Raw genomic sequence first — 17,032 nt, forward strand, 5'->3', positions numbered from 1 at the left:
TACAGATATAGTTTACAAAGTAAACAAATCAAGAATAGTTTGGAAACACAGAAATATATGACACAAAGTCACTACTGATATACATGTATCAATAATGTACACTCTCCAAAATACATCGAAACATGTCTAGATGTCAATATTACCACAGTAATACACAGATGCATATGAATATGTCAAAACATTCATGTACACAAATAACGAATGTATGTAATTGTCCACACGCAAGTGTTCAAATGTCTGAGATAGTTTACTGAATTGTACTAATTCTCATCTCTTTTATCTGGTTGCATATGGATTCACTCTCAGTCTGGATCGTGCCGTGTCTTGATTGTCCGTCCTCGCTACGTTGTACATGTAGCTTGCAGGGTAGATGAACTGCGATAACGGGAAACTGTGTATGCTCTGTCAGAAATATCCTTCCGCTGAGTGATGGTCCCAGTAGAAGCAATGATGTCGCAATACACGTTGCTATGCCGATAAGATAAACACAATTCTGGCCAGTCCAGGGTAATACGCGTCTATCTGCGTCTTCTATTGTTATGTCAACAATGGATGTCAATGGATACGGTGCGCTCAGGTAATGCGAACTTGGTCTATTGTTACGTCAACAATGGAAGTCCTTGAATGAAACGCTCGGGTATTGCGCGTACTTGGATACGGTGCGCGTCGATAATGCTTGTTTACAGAACTGCAACTGTCCAATGTGGCGAATGTCAGTGATTCGTGCGACGAAAATGTTCTGACAACATTTTGTACGAGCTACACAGCTATATCTTACGATGTAGAAACGAATATAGAATGCTCTGCAAAGCGTTCATCAATCCGATGATATGTATTCGTATCGTTATTTGCTGATGAGCAGCATGGATGATAAAATAATCGGTGTATTCACGCACAGTGTTACTCACAAGACGAGTCGTTAAGCTAGTCCATGCACGTATCTGCAGTAGACGTAGACGTGTTGTGCGCAGTGTCCTCTCGGGCGGTTTCAGCACAAGTCACTCATGATGAATTTCCCTAAGAAAACTTTAGTTCCGTGCTGATTTGGCATAAATCCATGTCGGCACCGCTGCCACCATGTTGTAATAGTGGACCAGATTCAATGATGAACAGAGGACATAGTTGTTTAACGATAAAATGAACAACTTTAATCCACTATCACAAACTAGCGTCATGTAATGACTGCTACTCTGACCGTATCACTCAAATATAGAATACATAGAATATGCGTACACTTGTGATAAATGTAGTGCGCTCATATAACACAACATCATCAACTTCACACAATGATCACATCATCAATAGGGCGGTGGCGCCAAGCGCTTAATCAAAGGGGATTACACCAATTAATACCACAAAATTAATAAATTGACATAACACTACTATCTAGTACTAACACTACATTGATTACTAGTACTAATACTAGTATCAGTAGTACCGGTAACAGATATTTGTAAGTTCTGCATCAAAGAATGTTCTACAGAAAACTACATGGGTTCAGATTGCATTGCTGAAGTGTGCAGGCTCGGGGAAATCAAAGAATTTGCCTCCCTCTCATCACTTGTCCCCCAAGCTGGGAAAAGATATTCACATGCAGTGGCCTCTAAAGTTATGTAATGTGATGAATGTGGTGGAAAGGTCAAAGGCCTAAAGGTTGAGGATGTATTGCGTTTGGATCTGTACTGGTACTGTAGAATCAATCACTCGATCAGGGCATGCGTATATTTGGACAGCTTTCTTTGTAGTTGAAATAGGTCAGCCCTATTACCTTGATGCGGGCCCTTGAAGCAGCTTGTACATGAAGCTATACTGGGATGAACTCGAGCTGTGTGTCATTGCAGCCAGCATGATACTTTGGCTCATCTCCTGCCGACGATGCAGCAAATTTTATGGGTTATAGTGCAAGTCATGCTTTGTGAATTTTTCTAATACAAAAAAAGCTCTAGTACTTGTTCTACTCTTCTTCTCCAGATCCAGATGCCTATGAAGAATTGTTCAATGCATGTCAGCTGTCCTCATGAATCTTTGAAGACACCTCACCATTTAAAATGAAGCCAGTAGCAGACAGCCCGTGTGTCTTCTCAGTAAAGCTGGGTCGTGCTTCTTTCAGTGTCCCTGGGGAAATATACCTCACACTGAGCATCTCAAGTTTGTCGAATAGGAGTTTGTTGAATGAAGTCATCGTCCAGTCAGGAGACTCAGAGGAAGAAGTGAAGAACCACACATTCACCACAGAAACTGTCAGTGTATCTCCCTCAAGAGTGGAAGAAGTCTACCATTTCAGAGATGCCGTAATTACATTTTATCTTCCTAAAGGTATGTGTGAAGCATTGTAATTAATAGAATCTGTATGCTGCAATTTAAAAAAAGCTAACGAGTACAACTGCATTTGATGTAAAAAAAAAAAAAAAAAAAAAAAAAAAAAAAATTCTGGTTTGTGTGCACAGAGGGTATTGCATAAAAATCAATGATTATGAACAATACCTTCCTATCTGCATATGATATGTAAATAGATGCCTCTGGTAATGCACAAAAAAAATACATATACAGTATATATTTAGTGCATTCATCATTATGTTAGCTTTATGTTCCAGATGACTTTAAAGTTATGGTGTATGTTGTTATAACATTGCTACTAACTTGTCATATTCTCCTTTCTTTGTATTTCTTCTATCATTTGATGACACACACAAAATTTAGTTTCTTTGTATGAGATGCATGTAATGATCATCATTATTATCAGTAGTACTACTATTGCTTTTACTTCAACTACTATTATCATTATCATTTTTGTCATCATCACTGTCTTTACATCATCGTCATTGCAATAATTTGTTGCAGGTTTATGCCAGGAGGAAAAGGGAAAGGAAGTTACTCTCAATGTGAAGGCCCATGACAAGTCAAAGAGTGCTGTGATAGGAGAGTCCACCTTCCTGGTGTATCCCAGAACATCGGGGGACTCCAGCCTTCCTGCTCCCAGCGATGAAGTGTATTCACAGTTGGGTGAACTTCTTCTTGTGAAGCAGCTGACGGAAGAATCCATAGCACTGCTTGTTGGGAAGGTCAAGTATGAGGTAAGCTTGAGGGAAAACATATCTTCTCATTTTGGCCATTGATGGAGCTACCCTCTCACTGCATAACAGTGATGATGATGATAATATATCCTTTTATAAACTGCAGACGTAATACTGTATACGGCATATATTTAGCAAGTCTAATTTTTCGCAAATCTGGACTTCCCAACGATTTCGCGAGGGGTTAAATCTGCAATCATGGAGTACAGTACTGGATAGAGATATGTATGCATGCACGTCACATTCATGTCGAGATAAGAGTCTATATTTTTGTGTGTCTTAAAATTCGTGAAAATAAAAACCTTGCGAAACATTCGCAATACAGTATTCGTCTACACATCAAGAGCTTCTAATAAGCTTAAACAATGATTAACAGTCAAATGGAAACCATACTTCTGTCTCATGATTGAAATGGAATTACAAATTAGAATGTTTTTCATATTTTTATAATATACTTGTCCAAAGCATTTAACACCATTTGCTGACTAAAGGCTTGTCAGAGTGCTCAGAGGTTTGACATTCATTCTTTCACTTTCACTGTTTTCCTGTACAGCTTCTTTGGAGGAAGTTGTAGTGAATGTGTACGACCGCAGATTTCTTGCTATCAATCTGATCCAAAGTTGATGTTTTCAAAGCATGTCAGTGATTTACCTCTTCTGCTATTTCAGGCAAGTCTTCGGCAGCAGAATGTCCCTTCTCCAGATCCATCCACCCCTACTCCAGTACCCTCACCAAACATTGTTCCCACACCCTCTCCCGAGCCACAACCAGAGCCCGAGGTGGAGCCTCAACCTGACCTGGAGCCGGAACCGGAGCCAGAGCCAGAGCCAAAGCCCAAAGAACCCACCCCACCCCCTCCACCACCTCCACCGGTGGTAAGTATTGTTCATTCATATCATGATTTCATTTGCCCAGATTCAAGTGTAGTTCTTGTCTCTCCAACTAACAGGCTGCTGAACCATGACTTTGGATTATGAAGGGTGATTATCTGGACTGATGTAACTTTGAATGCATGCTTCTGTCACAGTAACTAGTGTCAAAATTTTCTGCAGACACCATCCAAATTTCATACTCTACAATGATGAGTTTCATCATACATTCTTAAGTAATTTTGTAGGCTTTGGTGAAATAAGAAACTCAACTTTAAAATATTTATTCGTTTCTCTTAACTCAGTCAAAGAAAAAAGTGGAGGAATACTGGAAATATCTAAGCCAATAAGTGTTCATTTTCTATCATCTTATTTCTACCTTCTGGTTTGACAATTTAAGTTTCGAGTATACATTTCCCTTTCCATATTTTCATTTTCTCTGTACTTCAATTGGTTTTCCAATTTCCCCATTAATAAAACATTTTTAATGTCACTTACTCAATTACCCTGAACCCTCTCACATTACATCATCACAATGCTGTGGTTGCAGGTGGAGGTGCCCAAGAAGAGAGAACGGAGTGGTCCCTCTGGACTGGTAGCCCGTCCCAAGCAAGAAGAGATAGAAGTCATTGTCCATGCTGCCAGTGGACTCGCCCCTCTCCCCAACCACTCAGCACCAAGGCCTTACGTTCTAGGGTAAGTAGTATGAGGCACTCGGAGGATGAGAAGAAATGTATACCCTGCACAGCTGTTCAGAGGCATTTCTGATCGTGAGTGCATTGTTGTAAGAAGGCACCTTGCAACAGTTCGCCAAGTTCTATGTCACATGTTGTACGGAAAGGAAGAAAATAGGATTCCACCTGAGGTGATTTAAGACTGAAAGGTTCATCTTATAAGAGTTGCTGCAAATGCTATCTGCATAAACAAAAGCACTTCCAGCCTTGCATCCTTTCACCTCAGAGCCTAAATCACAACTTGTCCCCATCCAGTAAAGATAGAAACCGTATCAGGGCAATTACCCCCTGAAGGCAATTACTCTCTGGCTAAATACTGGTTAGTGATAAGGTTAGAATAAAGATTAGGTTTAGGGTTAGAGTTTGGGTTAGGGTTAGGTTTAGGTTCATGATTTAGGGTTAGGGTCAGGGGAAGGGTCTGGGGTAATTGCCTAATGGGTAATTGCCCTGGACCCATAGAAACTTGACTAAAGACCTTCAAATCATCATGTCAATGCAGGGTCAGTGAACACCTTTACTTGCTCCCACTTGCACAAATTAATCACATGCATATGCTGTGACCATCATTATGTTTACAATTTATTATGATAATATGCTTGAGCAGTGGACACTTTCATGTGAATGATTTAGTTAGTGCTTGGCCAATGTCAGTAAAATTGATTTGTTTACGATAATTTGAAAGTATTTCTGAACATTTAATGATATTCCTACAAAAGTTTTGCATGTTTGTTGCTTCTGTGATAGCTCAGTCTACGGCAAAATTATTACAATTGTTCAGCACCCATATTCCATGTTTACACTACTCATGGTCTTGTTGGTAGTTTTTGTGCTTGTATTTGATCCATGTGATGCATCAATTCACACAACATTTACCGATTTGTAATTTTTGAATGATAACTGTAGGTGAATTGAGTTTCAGTTTCAACTCCTTCTGTTTTGTTTGTATTATTTTGTCAAATGTTTGTTCTTAGTACAACATAATACTAGCTGGAATATGGTAATGCGCTTTGTGATGACTTTCCTTCGAATGGAATAAGAGCTTTCTTTTGTTCTGTGCCTAACTTATAAATGGGAATTGTATGTCATCCTTTCATTGTTCCTGACCTTTGACCTGACAGAAAGATACACGTGCCAGGGAAGCAGAAGGCGACCCCATCCAACAAGGAAGCATGGCAGAGCACTCATTCCACATTGAACTTCACCACAAGTCCTCTGTGGGAGGATGTCATCTACCCTAGAATGGGACCAGTGACCGGTGACAAGCCGGAGAAGGATGCTGGTAGGTTCTCCAGAGAACTCTGGTCTTTCTTAGCTCATTCTGGATTGGGTCATTTCATGTATACTGTTTATGCCTCCGCCATGATCGAAGTATTCCCAGACGCATTATGTTTGTTTGTTTTTTCTTAATTTTTCTTTGTTGAGGTAAAAAAAAAAGAAGTAATGAAACTGAGGTAGGGTAGAGATAAATATGAATCCATTTGTGTATTCGTATAGGGGAAAAAAATAGATATTTGTGTGTATGTTTGTATGTTTGTGTGCATGTATGTATGTTTGTATGTTTGTGTGCATGTATGTATGTGAGGGTGCATATGTGAACGTACACACAACTTAGTAATACACATACTTACATTGTAAACACACACAAGTATGCTGTCACTAGCACCAATGTATGGCCTTTTTTTTTCCTCCCACCCAGTGCTTCAACTGAAGATTGTTGACAAGCCATCAAAGTTTGAAATGTGTAACTTTGACCTTCCAGTCTCCATCCTGCAGCCTTTCCACCAGTACCATCTTGACCTGGTGCAGGTAGGCAACAACAACAACAAAATGAGAGTGTTACACAATGCAGTAAATGGTTGTGATTTTTTTTTTCCATAGAGCATCTGTAACCATTCTTCTAAGCTTTCATCCCTTCCTTTGTCATATGCCCCATTGTTGTATGCCATTTGCCATAAAATGATGATCCACGCATTGTTTTGTTTGCTCCTCCTGGTTTATCCTGCTGGCATAATCACATCATGTAACTTTTTGTTTGTCATGAGGGGATGTTAATTGTATTCCATGTATGTGTACTTGAACAAAGATTACTGGTAATTGATTTGGTTTTAGGTCAAAAGGCCAAAAGTTAAGGTCACTAAGCCAAGGTTAAAGGCCAGAAGTTCGCTTTTTGGCAATGATTCAAGAAGTAGGCACCTATGTGCAAGCAAACTTGCTGCGAGAAGGAAATAATAAGGACATTTACCCTATTTTAACTGGGCTATTTGAGACCAAGTTTTTACTGGGGGGGGTCAACTTCAGATCTCGGCCGCCGATGGCGTGATCGCCGCAAAATTTTGCCTGAAGATAGAGCCGGATGTCAACTACAAGATTACATGGTGATACAATAGAAAAATATTGGCTTTCTATTTTTAGTAAATTAATTATGCAAATTTACGCATGAAATCATATTTTCACCTATAACTCCATTAAAGTGACTGAAGGATCGCTAAATTTTTGTGTCAGAGTTCCTCAAGACACATCAAACAATTTTCTTGTAAAAAAATAGCAAAATCAAAATCAGTTTCTTTTGTTTTTTACTGTTTTGTTAATTTCTTATGTATTTTACTGTTTTTTCGGCCTTTTGTTTTTTATTGTTTTTTGCCAAAATTTGTTGCAGGCACTTTTTCAAGCTTAACTACATTAGAATTGATCAATTTCAATGGTTAAAAGTTGAAATAATCTAATTTATATCAATTTAACAAAAAAACACAATTTGCATTGGATTTGCACACGATATCATGAATTTGAGCTGTTTTCGGGTTGACATGCATATGCAAAACATTCCGTAATTTCAGAACAGTGTACCTGGACGTCGCAAATTTGGTCTCAAAATATGCGAGAGACTTCAATGAAAAAAGTCTTGAAACGACGCGGCAAAATCTTTGCGCATTGCGGAATCGTGGCGCGAAATGTCGAGGAGGGGGGTCAATTTGACCCCCCCAGTTGGAATAGGTTTAAAGATATATCACATTTCATGCGGCATGAGCCTTGACTTCAAACTCTTCCAGTCACTTCGTAAAGTTCTTTGGTAAATGAATTTTAGAGAGCTCTTTAACCTGGTGAGGATGGACTGATTTTGCTACAACATGCATTTCCCATAGACACTTGCCCAAGTATACTCGGGACTCGTCCTCAAAGGGTAATCACTACAAGGCTGATTAAATATGAGTGCAGTCATTTCTACACCTGGACTACTAGGTATTTGTTATTTTCATGTGTATGCTGCAATATGCTGTACAAACAAGGATATTTGCTGAATTCATAGCACTCTAAATTTGATTTCACAATATCTCCAAAGAAGACAGATTATTTTACTGGAGACAAAGTCAATATCATGGAAATGAAAAACAACAACCAGAAACCTTTTTCTTTCTTTTTTTCTGTGATATTGAATTTGCATACATTTGCTACAAACACTGAACCTGTAAAGATACATAGTTGGAATATAATCATATCATATGACTTCAAGTCTATTACAAAGTATCAATGATGATTTAGAAATGTGCATTCGTCATTCGCCACATTTCAAAAGTAGGTGCTGTATGATATCAACCATGGACAGAATTGTCCGTGGTTTCCATAGACCCTTGAAAAAAAATTGACCTTTGACCTTTCCATCTGGGCGTGGCCCTCTTTTTTCTTAGGGATGCGTTCAGAGACCACACTGAGATGCTCAGTCTCCAGCCCTTAGCCGTGGAGTGCCCCGTTCCCCATATCTCTTCCTTCCTGACGTCCAGAAGGGGAAAACATCAGGGCTATGCACAGGTGAGAGAACAAGATATATCTTTAAAGTAGGCCCGCATAAAGAATCGCCCTCTCTCGGACAACTCAGGGCAGGCACCAGACACGGAGCGAGTCGATCTGGAAAAGGCTATGAATGTGACGTCACCGTATCGAGCCTGCACGCGCACGCTGCAGCTAGCTAGCTGCATGCATGTGATATGCATTGCTAGACTGTAGATCTATGTTTTTCTGCTCGCGATCGCCTCATCGTCAGGAAACTCGGAAGTTTAGTAAAATCAAATCTGTCACTGTAAAGTTCTGATTTAAAACTACGGGATTTTCAAAGTAATATAACATTTCCGTGGAAATTCAAGCTTTTTGATATCAGTAAGTCATTATTTTACCGGTGTACAATCGTCAGCGATATTTCGTTTGTGGGAACATTATACCTATTCACCTGGATGATGTTTTCTGTTTATATGAAATGCAATCAATAAAGATCACAAGAAAATGAATCTTTGATATTTCTTTTGTGTGATTTTATTTCATTTCTGTGTAAGCCTTTGCTTACACACGGCCATCTCTATTCCGCTATTCAAATATTGTTATCGGCCCTTTTGCACCAACAGAAAATATGTGCTAACTTTAGCAAAACGAACTAGAAAGGTTCTACACATGTCAATTTACTGATGAAATCTCACACGAAGTACTGCAAAAACTGTTATTTAGTAAGATTGCAATATGGAGCTGAAATAAACATGTTAAACAATATTTATTAATTTTTAAAAGGAATCTCTTCAAAAGCTTTTTATTTAGATCAAATTTGTGGGGAATATTCCAGATATGCAAAATGAAATTGGCATCATTGTCCGAACATGCTGCCCATAGAAAACTGTGTGTAAAAAAAGTAACGTTGCACTAACTATGCATTGATGATGAGCGATAGTTAATGGTTCGACATCACAGTTCAAACTATCTAACGAAGATGAGGACTGAGTGATTCTTAAAATATAAATCCAAAAAATAGTCAACGGCAATCACGGTTTACGCCTAGTTAGAAGAAAACGGCACTCAGTACATATAGACTCTAGACTAGAACTAGGACTAGGACTAGTGAGCAGTCAAGGACCGAGAAGATTCTACTCGCCGCTCCGTCGACAGCTGTACGTGCACAGCGCTAATAATAGGCACAGCGTAAACGTTTCGTATGCAATACATACCCCGAATGGCCCTAGCCCTGCTGCCAGAACTTGAAGAAAGTCCAGACGAAAGTCCAGACTCCAAGGTCTAGCGTTGCCGCTAGAGGCCCTTGTGCTGCAGGCCCTGTTGTTTCTGTGCTGAATTTTGCAGGTAAGGTATCTGCTTTATGGATTTTCAATGTTTTTGTGGTCGAGATAAATCTCATGGTGGTCGTATTAACACCAAGGTCGTTTTAACATTCAAACAAATAGTTACAGGGAAAAAATCAGTATCATTAATATGTCTCATGCATTTTTGTCGTGAATTTCTTACATATTTCCTTGTACGTTTTGACCTTTTGTTTACTATATTTTTTTTTTTGGGGGGGTGGGGTATTATTGGTTTAAATTTCTTACAATACTGTACTATTTCTTTTGGCTATGCAATTAAGGCCTGTATGCGTACGTTAAAAAATCAAGGGGTATTAATTGGTAAATCCAAATCAAAAATGCATTTTGAGGCCAGATATCTTGATTCAACAACAAAACTACCTTTGCTAATTTCCCCATTTTGGCATAGTCTAAAAAGTTAGGCCCTAGCTCAGACAAAGTCATGCTAATTTAATTGCTAACAGTTAGGCCCTTGCTCTCATTCCAAACTCAAAATCTCACAATCGAACTTCTTGAATCTTGTTCTAGTTCTATTGAACTGAAACTGAAAGGTCTCTATACTCTGATACTTTCCCAAATTCATGTTGATGGCCTGTGGCTGGGCTAATACATACTCACATTTCACATTATTCAATTTGATATGAAATCTGCCACAAATGGTGCTAAAACTTACCAATTTTGAACATTAGCTGGGTCAAGTCTACTGCGGAGATCGATTTCACCCGCGCCTTCGTCGCCATCTCTCTCACGCTCCACTACCCGGCCAGCCACGGCGGGATTGCGAGGAAGAGGCTCATTTTGATACGGTACAGGCTGGCGTTCAACTGCACCTGCACTGCCTGATGATCCTTCGACGTCACTTTCATCTTCGTCGTACTCGCCTTTTCTCCCCATGGTCGTTATCTTAAGAGTCCGAATCATCAAACGAATCCTCCGAATCTGGATCACATTCCAAAATGAGGTCCTCGATATCCAAGTCAGAGGTACCTTCTGCCATTTTCAACAAGAAAGTCTAGTCGGCTTCGCATCCTACACGTATTAGCTTGGCTTTGTATACAGCTAGCTATACGCTAGCTAGCGCTAGCTCGCTCTCGCTCTCTCGCATAAGATCGAGGCCTCATCACGGTGACGTCATCTCCCCGCTGAGAGTACAAACGAGCTGTTCTCTGGCTTTATTAAAACTAGTTATTCGTTTAATTAAGAAGGGCCTATCATTGGTAAGCGTTTCTAGGTGAATTCGAAACATGGTTAGGTGGAATCTATGGTACTTCCTCGTTATAATGAGGTATATATGACCCTGGTTTATGCATAATTTAGATTTCTGTGCGGGCCTACTTTAAACATGAAATGCATTTTGTCTATGACATATAGTATTTTTTTTGTGTGTGTGTGTGTAGTTTAATAGTCATATCTTTGATGACTCTAGGCAAGATCTTGTTTGAACATCATAAGTCGATACAGATGGACCAAGTTTTACATGTAGTTGATCGTGCAATAGATACTGACATGCAAGGCATCTGGAGTATTTCCCAGAGGATCCGTTGAGCCTACAGTGTTTTGCATGAGCATACAATTTCCTCTACCAAGAGGCAAGCACACTGTCTCTTGGGTTACGTAGATTTGATGCATTGGTAGAGTCAGGACCCAAGTCATTGAGGGTCTCTGCTTCACTTTACACAAGGACCTGGGAGAAAACTCAATGAAATAGGCAGCTAAGTACAAACCTGAAATGGACAACAAATTTTGACCCCCTTGTGGTTCACCTTTAAAACCCGATGGATGTAAGCAGATAGTATCAAACAGTCCAACATGATGTCATTAGAGGGAGAGGGAACATGCTTAGGTGTGATTTTTTTTTTATACCCCCGCCAAACGAAGTTTGAAGGGGGTATATAGGAATCAGCGGACGGTCGGGCGGTCGGTCGGGCGGTCGGTCGGGCGGTCGGGCGGTCGGGCGGTCGGTCCGTTGCAAATCTTGCGTCGCGAACTACTTCCTCAGTTTTCAACCGATTCCCATAAAACTTGGCACAGATGTGTGCCTTGGGTTGTAGATGTGCAAGATGTATTTTTTGACAGTACCCAAAAGTACGTTGCCATGGTAACCGCATATTATGGGCAAAAATGGGTACAAATCTTGCGTCGCGCACTCCTCCCACAGTTTTTGATCAATTTTTATGAAATTAGGTACAGATGTTCATCTGAATATGTTAATGTGCAAGACACATATTTCCGCAGTGGCAAAAAGTGCGTTGCCATGGTAACGGCATGTTATTGGTAAAATATAGGGCAAAATGCTTCATGGCAAAACTGCTTCATCAGTGTTCTTCCAATTCTCATGGAATTCATATTGAATGTTTGTCCTAGGATATAGGTCAGCATGACACATTTCTTGACAGTGACAAAAAGTATGTTGCCATGGTAACAGCTCACATATTATGAGCCAAAATGCTGGAAAATTTTGTGTTGCAAACTACTTCCTCAGTTTTTGCCCAATTTCCATGAAACTTGGTACAGATGTGTGCCTTTGGTTGTAGATGTGCAAGACGCATTTTTTGACAGTACCTGAAAGTACGTTGCCATGGTAACGGCATATTAATGGCAGAAGATCAAGGAAAGATCTTGCGGATTTAACTACTTCCTCAGTTTTTTGACCAAAGCTTATGAAATGTGGCACACACCTTGATCTTGGTGGGAAGATGTTGAAGACATATTTTTCGGACGTGTCGGAAGCTGCGTTGCCATGGTAACGGCATATAAATGGCAGAAGATCAAGGAAAGATCTTGCGGATTGAACTACTTCCTCTGTATTCGACTGAAGCTCATGAAATGTGGCACACACATTGGTCTTGGTGGGAAGATGTGCAAGACATATTTTTTGGACGTGTCGGAAGCTGCGTTGCCATGGTAACGGCATATTAATGGCGGAAGATCAAGGAAAGATCTTGTGGATTGAACTACTTCCTCAGTTTTTGACAAAAGCTTATGAAATGTGGCACACACAATAGTCTTGGTGGGAAGATGTGCAAGACATATTTTTCGGACGTGTCGGAAGCTGCGTTGCCATGGTAACGGCATTTAAATGGCAGAAGATCAAGGAAAGATCATTCCTTGGGTAAGACTGTCGTCACGGGGCGGGGGTATTAATCACCTTCAGTGATATTTCTAGTTTTATGAGATTATGAAACATCATCCTTGGCGAGCATGCAGAAATTCTCTCATAATTGATCTCAAGTAAAAGGAAGATATGAATATTAGAATGAGCAACTAGATTCATGGGTAGATACAACTTCCCTCTTAGGAAATAATGATCAGAAAGGATTTAGGCACCCTGATGTTTTGATGAGATTTGTCAAATCTTTGAGAACCAGAGATTTGCATCATGTGACCATCTTCCACTAAACACCTTCCACAGCTCTGGCTGTCAGATGCTTCAAACAGCATCCATCCGTTGTGGAATCATTCATTTGTCTTCAGCGACACGAGGGAGGTGGCGTCCATGTTTGTCAGCACCGCTGCAGTTGTCATTGAACTCTATGACACAAATTCTGGTGAGTGGACAGACAGACAGACAGACAGACAGAGAGATGTGTGTGTGGGGGAGGGGGTGAAGGGTGGAAGGATATAGAGTGAATGATGTTGATTTGGGGAAAAGATAGGACAGAAGATGTTTAGAGTATTATTGGAATGAATAATATTTGGTAATGGAACATAAAAGATGTAGATAATGGATAGGGATGTATGGGAATTGATGATATTTAAATCATGTGCGGTGAAAATATGTGGAAGTAGATTGCAAACTTGTGCAGAGACGGCTGGATAATTATTATTCAGTATAAACAAGTGTCCACTTTTGTCCATGGTGCAGTTTAAAGGAGAGGAATAACTGGCAAAGAAATGTAAAGATTGTATTAAAAATTTGAATTTGAAAAATGACCAATATCATTCTCTTTTAATTATTCTTTAAAAATGTGCATTAAATGATATATATCTTCTTTTATAGAAATGAAATATGATGGCATAACCAGTGCAAATTTTGTTTCTTTTGATATGTTACCATATATTTCTTTTTTCATTGTAGACCTAAATTATTGCTTTGTCACCAAACTTGTATTCATTCATAGGCAAATTGTTCTGAAACAATTTTTTTTTTTTTCACATTCTACTACAGTACACTCTACCTATGCCAATAAAGCCAGTTTTCATGTCCATCATATGTGTATTTCATAATTGAGGTTTATTCTTATCTCTCTATCTCTACCATGTAGCCTTTGATGGTAAAGCCTGGTCCCCACACCACCCACTCGGCTTCGCTGTGGTGTTGCTGGACAACAGAGTGTACAACGCCCTGACGGATGAGAGGGGCAGAAATGGTGTGAGGGTCATCCACTTACCCATACAGGTGAGAGAATGAAGACCATTTGTGTGTGGGTCAGGACTTGTAAACATTTTTGGTTCATTTAGGTCATCTTGTGATCTTAAAGGTCCTATTTACCTTTGGGAGCAGTGATTTAAAAAATGTTCAAGATATCACATTTAATGCACATGTGTAGGTCTGTTGTATCACAAAACATCCTACCATAAAAAATTTTTGCAGTACAGCCCAAAATATAAGGAGATATCAGTATTTTTCTCAATCACCATAACTGTAGACGGTTTAGTCTGGAAACATTTTAATTATAGCTATTGTTCACATTTTGTGTATTTAACAATACTTAATATCGATTATATGGATTTAAATTTTTACAGTGGTTGTTTCTATCCTAACTTAATTTCAGAACTATTCTAAAGCACTAATGTTTGGGGGGGGGGGGGTTTTCATCTGCAAATGGTAAATTATGCCTTTAAGATAGAGTGGAGGTAATACATACCAGAAAGTATTTTTGCAAAGATTTGCTCTGGTAAAGAATATTGATTTTTTTTTTTTTTTTTTTTTTTTTTGGGGGGGGGGGGGGGGGGAGGGGGAGAAATGATAAGACATTGGATGAAATAAGTACAAGCAAGATTTAACAAGATTTTTCTTTGCAGTCTCATTCATTGATATTTTCCTTGACTGATAATGAAAATTGGTTTCTCTTAATGGACTGAGAATTAACCTTAATGTATGATGTAGTTTGTGCAATCAACAATTCAAAATGAGCATTTAATACTATTGTGTAAAATACTATTAGTGGAGCAAATCTACATTGTGGCTGTACAGAAGATTGCAGTTCAGTATTGTACGAAAAGAAAATGTGATGACAATACCTTTGGCAACATTAACATATCATACTGGACAATTATATGACATAAATGCTGACATGCACATACAATGTAATATGCAAGACAGTCCTCAAGTCATGTTTAGTTGCAGAATAGTGGCAATGGAATTCTTGACAGATGAGTTCTATTGTCTATTGGATTTTGCAATGTTTCATAATGCTGAACTGATTTTCTTGAATATGAAGTATTGCTATGTTCTCTACTGCCCCCCTTTCACAGGCCTCTAGGCTCCCGTGTCATTCCAAACAGACTCCAACTCTCTCGCTGGTGCTCAGGCTCCTGACAGCTAAGGTAAGCCATGAAGCAACAAGTATATGAGAGCAAATAGCACACACACTCACACTCACTTAATACACACAGCCACCTAGACACAGACAACAAATACACACATAGCATACTTACTGTATAAGCTGTTTTTTTTTTCACGAACAGATATTTTTGCGAATGAGGATGTCATGGACATTTTTGTGAGATATTGTTTTTGCAAATTGACATCAAGGATATAGTAAATGCTCTATTACTCTAGTGCATGGGGAAATTTTTGCGGGTTGTTAAATTTGCAGTCCAATATCAATTCATAAAATTCACAAAAATTAAACCCTCGCGAAAATAACAGCGTATACAGTACATGATATATGGTATCTAGAAAAAAATTCTCTATATGCAGTTTTATATGCAGTAGGGGATTGAATAATGATGAAACATTTGAATGAATGAAGAAATATTCAGAGGTAGGGAAATGTGAAAATGAAAAGCTGAAAAGTTGCGCGTGATTAAATTAGCATGTGCTTTGCTACGTTAAATTATTACAGTATAGTGTAATCCTCTCTATTGCACATGAGGTCCTCTTCATGTTTTTGATAGTTTTTAAGATATCAATAAGTTTTACGTGTACATATCATCAGCCTTGTGACTATGTTACAATATAAAATGCTGTCAAACATTTTCTTGGTCTCCAAACTGTCAGGTTCCCGACTCTCAGGCGACAGTGTCCCACCTGGAGAACCTGCCTACTCTGGATGGGTTTGTGTCACCGGAACCAGAGTTTCCGGCCCTACCCCCAGTGGTGCCCACTGAGGAGGGTTTGAAGCGAGGACCTTCCCCTACAACACCACCAACCACTCCACCACCTATACCTCTCTATGCTCCAGTCATTCCTACTGCAAGGAGAATACAGGTAAGTGATGTGATTCTTTTATTGATGTGTCAGAGGGGTTGGGCAATTACCCCCTGGGCAATTACCCTGGACCCTTCCCCTGACCCTAATCCTAATTCTGAACCTAATCCTAACCCTAACTCAAACTCTAACCCTAAACCTAATACGGTGTCAAAGGGAAATTTTGTTTCTCTCTCTCTATGATCACATATTGATAATCTGCATGTTTTAAAGGAGTCACCCTGGCTGGATAAGACCTTGAGATCTCAGTTGAGAGGTTCCAGGATCAAGTCCACAGGGAGCAGTGTGTGTTCCTCTCGGCAGGGCACTTTATCCTTGTTCTGTATTCCTTTAGAGGGGACTTAAAGCTGTTGGTCGTATGGTAGTTATAAGAATTTAAATGCTTCCTTACCAACCATGTAAGATAAATCCAAACACACATTGGAAGTTTATTTTAGACCCGAAAATTGGCTTTTTAACACAAAGAATACTTGAAAATGTGTTTTCCCTTACTAACCTTTACTACCTTGCAATCAAGTATTAATCGTTCAATGAATTTTTTTTTAAATATGAAAGCTCTCATGGAATTGCTCTCACTCTGTTAGTGTCCACTATGTGCATATATCTACAAGGGTGCCTGTAGAATCATGGTGATGTTATCACTTGTGTGTGTAGAGATTTGTATTCCAGAATTTGGTGTATGAAAGTGTGTCTCCTACAGTTTGTTGATGTTTTAGAATCTAGCTTTTCCACAATGTAAATCCCATTTACCTGTTTGAGTATTGAATTGAGACATTGCGGTGCTATCGATTGCGATGTAGCTCACTTG

At 39.3% G+C, this 17,032-nt stretch overlaps 1 protein-coding gene across 1 annotated transcript in view; it reads left to right on the top strand.

The window, feature by feature from the left end:
* Positions 1-2,048: 2,048 nt before the first annotated feature.
* Positions 2,049-17,032, top strand: part of LOC139733599 (coiled-coil domain-containing protein 33-like) — a 29,241-nt gene continuing 14,257 nt past the window's right edge. Inside the window, exons 1-12 of the mRNA XM_071644411.1 lie at positions 2,049-2,316; positions 2,842-3,074; positions 3,743-3,949; positions 4,494-4,639; positions 5,796-5,956; positions 6,374-6,483; positions 7,725-7,744; positions 8,361-8,481; positions 13,201-13,336; positions 14,054-14,187; positions 15,267-15,338; positions 16,015-16,224. Coding sequence (XP_071500512.1) covers positions 2,049-2,316; positions 2,842-3,074; positions 3,743-3,949; positions 4,494-4,639; positions 5,796-5,956; positions 6,374-6,483; positions 7,725-7,744; positions 8,361-8,481; positions 13,201-13,336; positions 14,054-14,187; positions 15,267-15,338; positions 16,015-16,224 — 1,818 coding nt within the window. The remainder of the gene's footprint in view (positions 2,317-2,841; positions 3,075-3,742; positions 3,950-4,493; positions 4,640-5,795; positions 5,957-6,373; positions 6,484-7,724; positions 7,745-8,360; positions 8,482-13,200; positions 13,337-14,053; positions 14,188-15,266; positions 15,339-16,014; positions 16,225-17,032) is intronic.

The sequence above is a fragment of the Diadema antillarum genome, unplaced genomic scaffold, assembly GCF_040938485.1.
Source record: "Diadema antillarum isolate AM-2024a unplaced genomic scaffold, OU_Dant_1.0 seq00000484_RagTag, whole genome shotgun sequence".
Lineage (NCBI taxonomy): Eukaryota > Metazoa > Echinodermata > Echinoidea > Diadematoida > Diadematidae > Diadema > Diadema antillarum.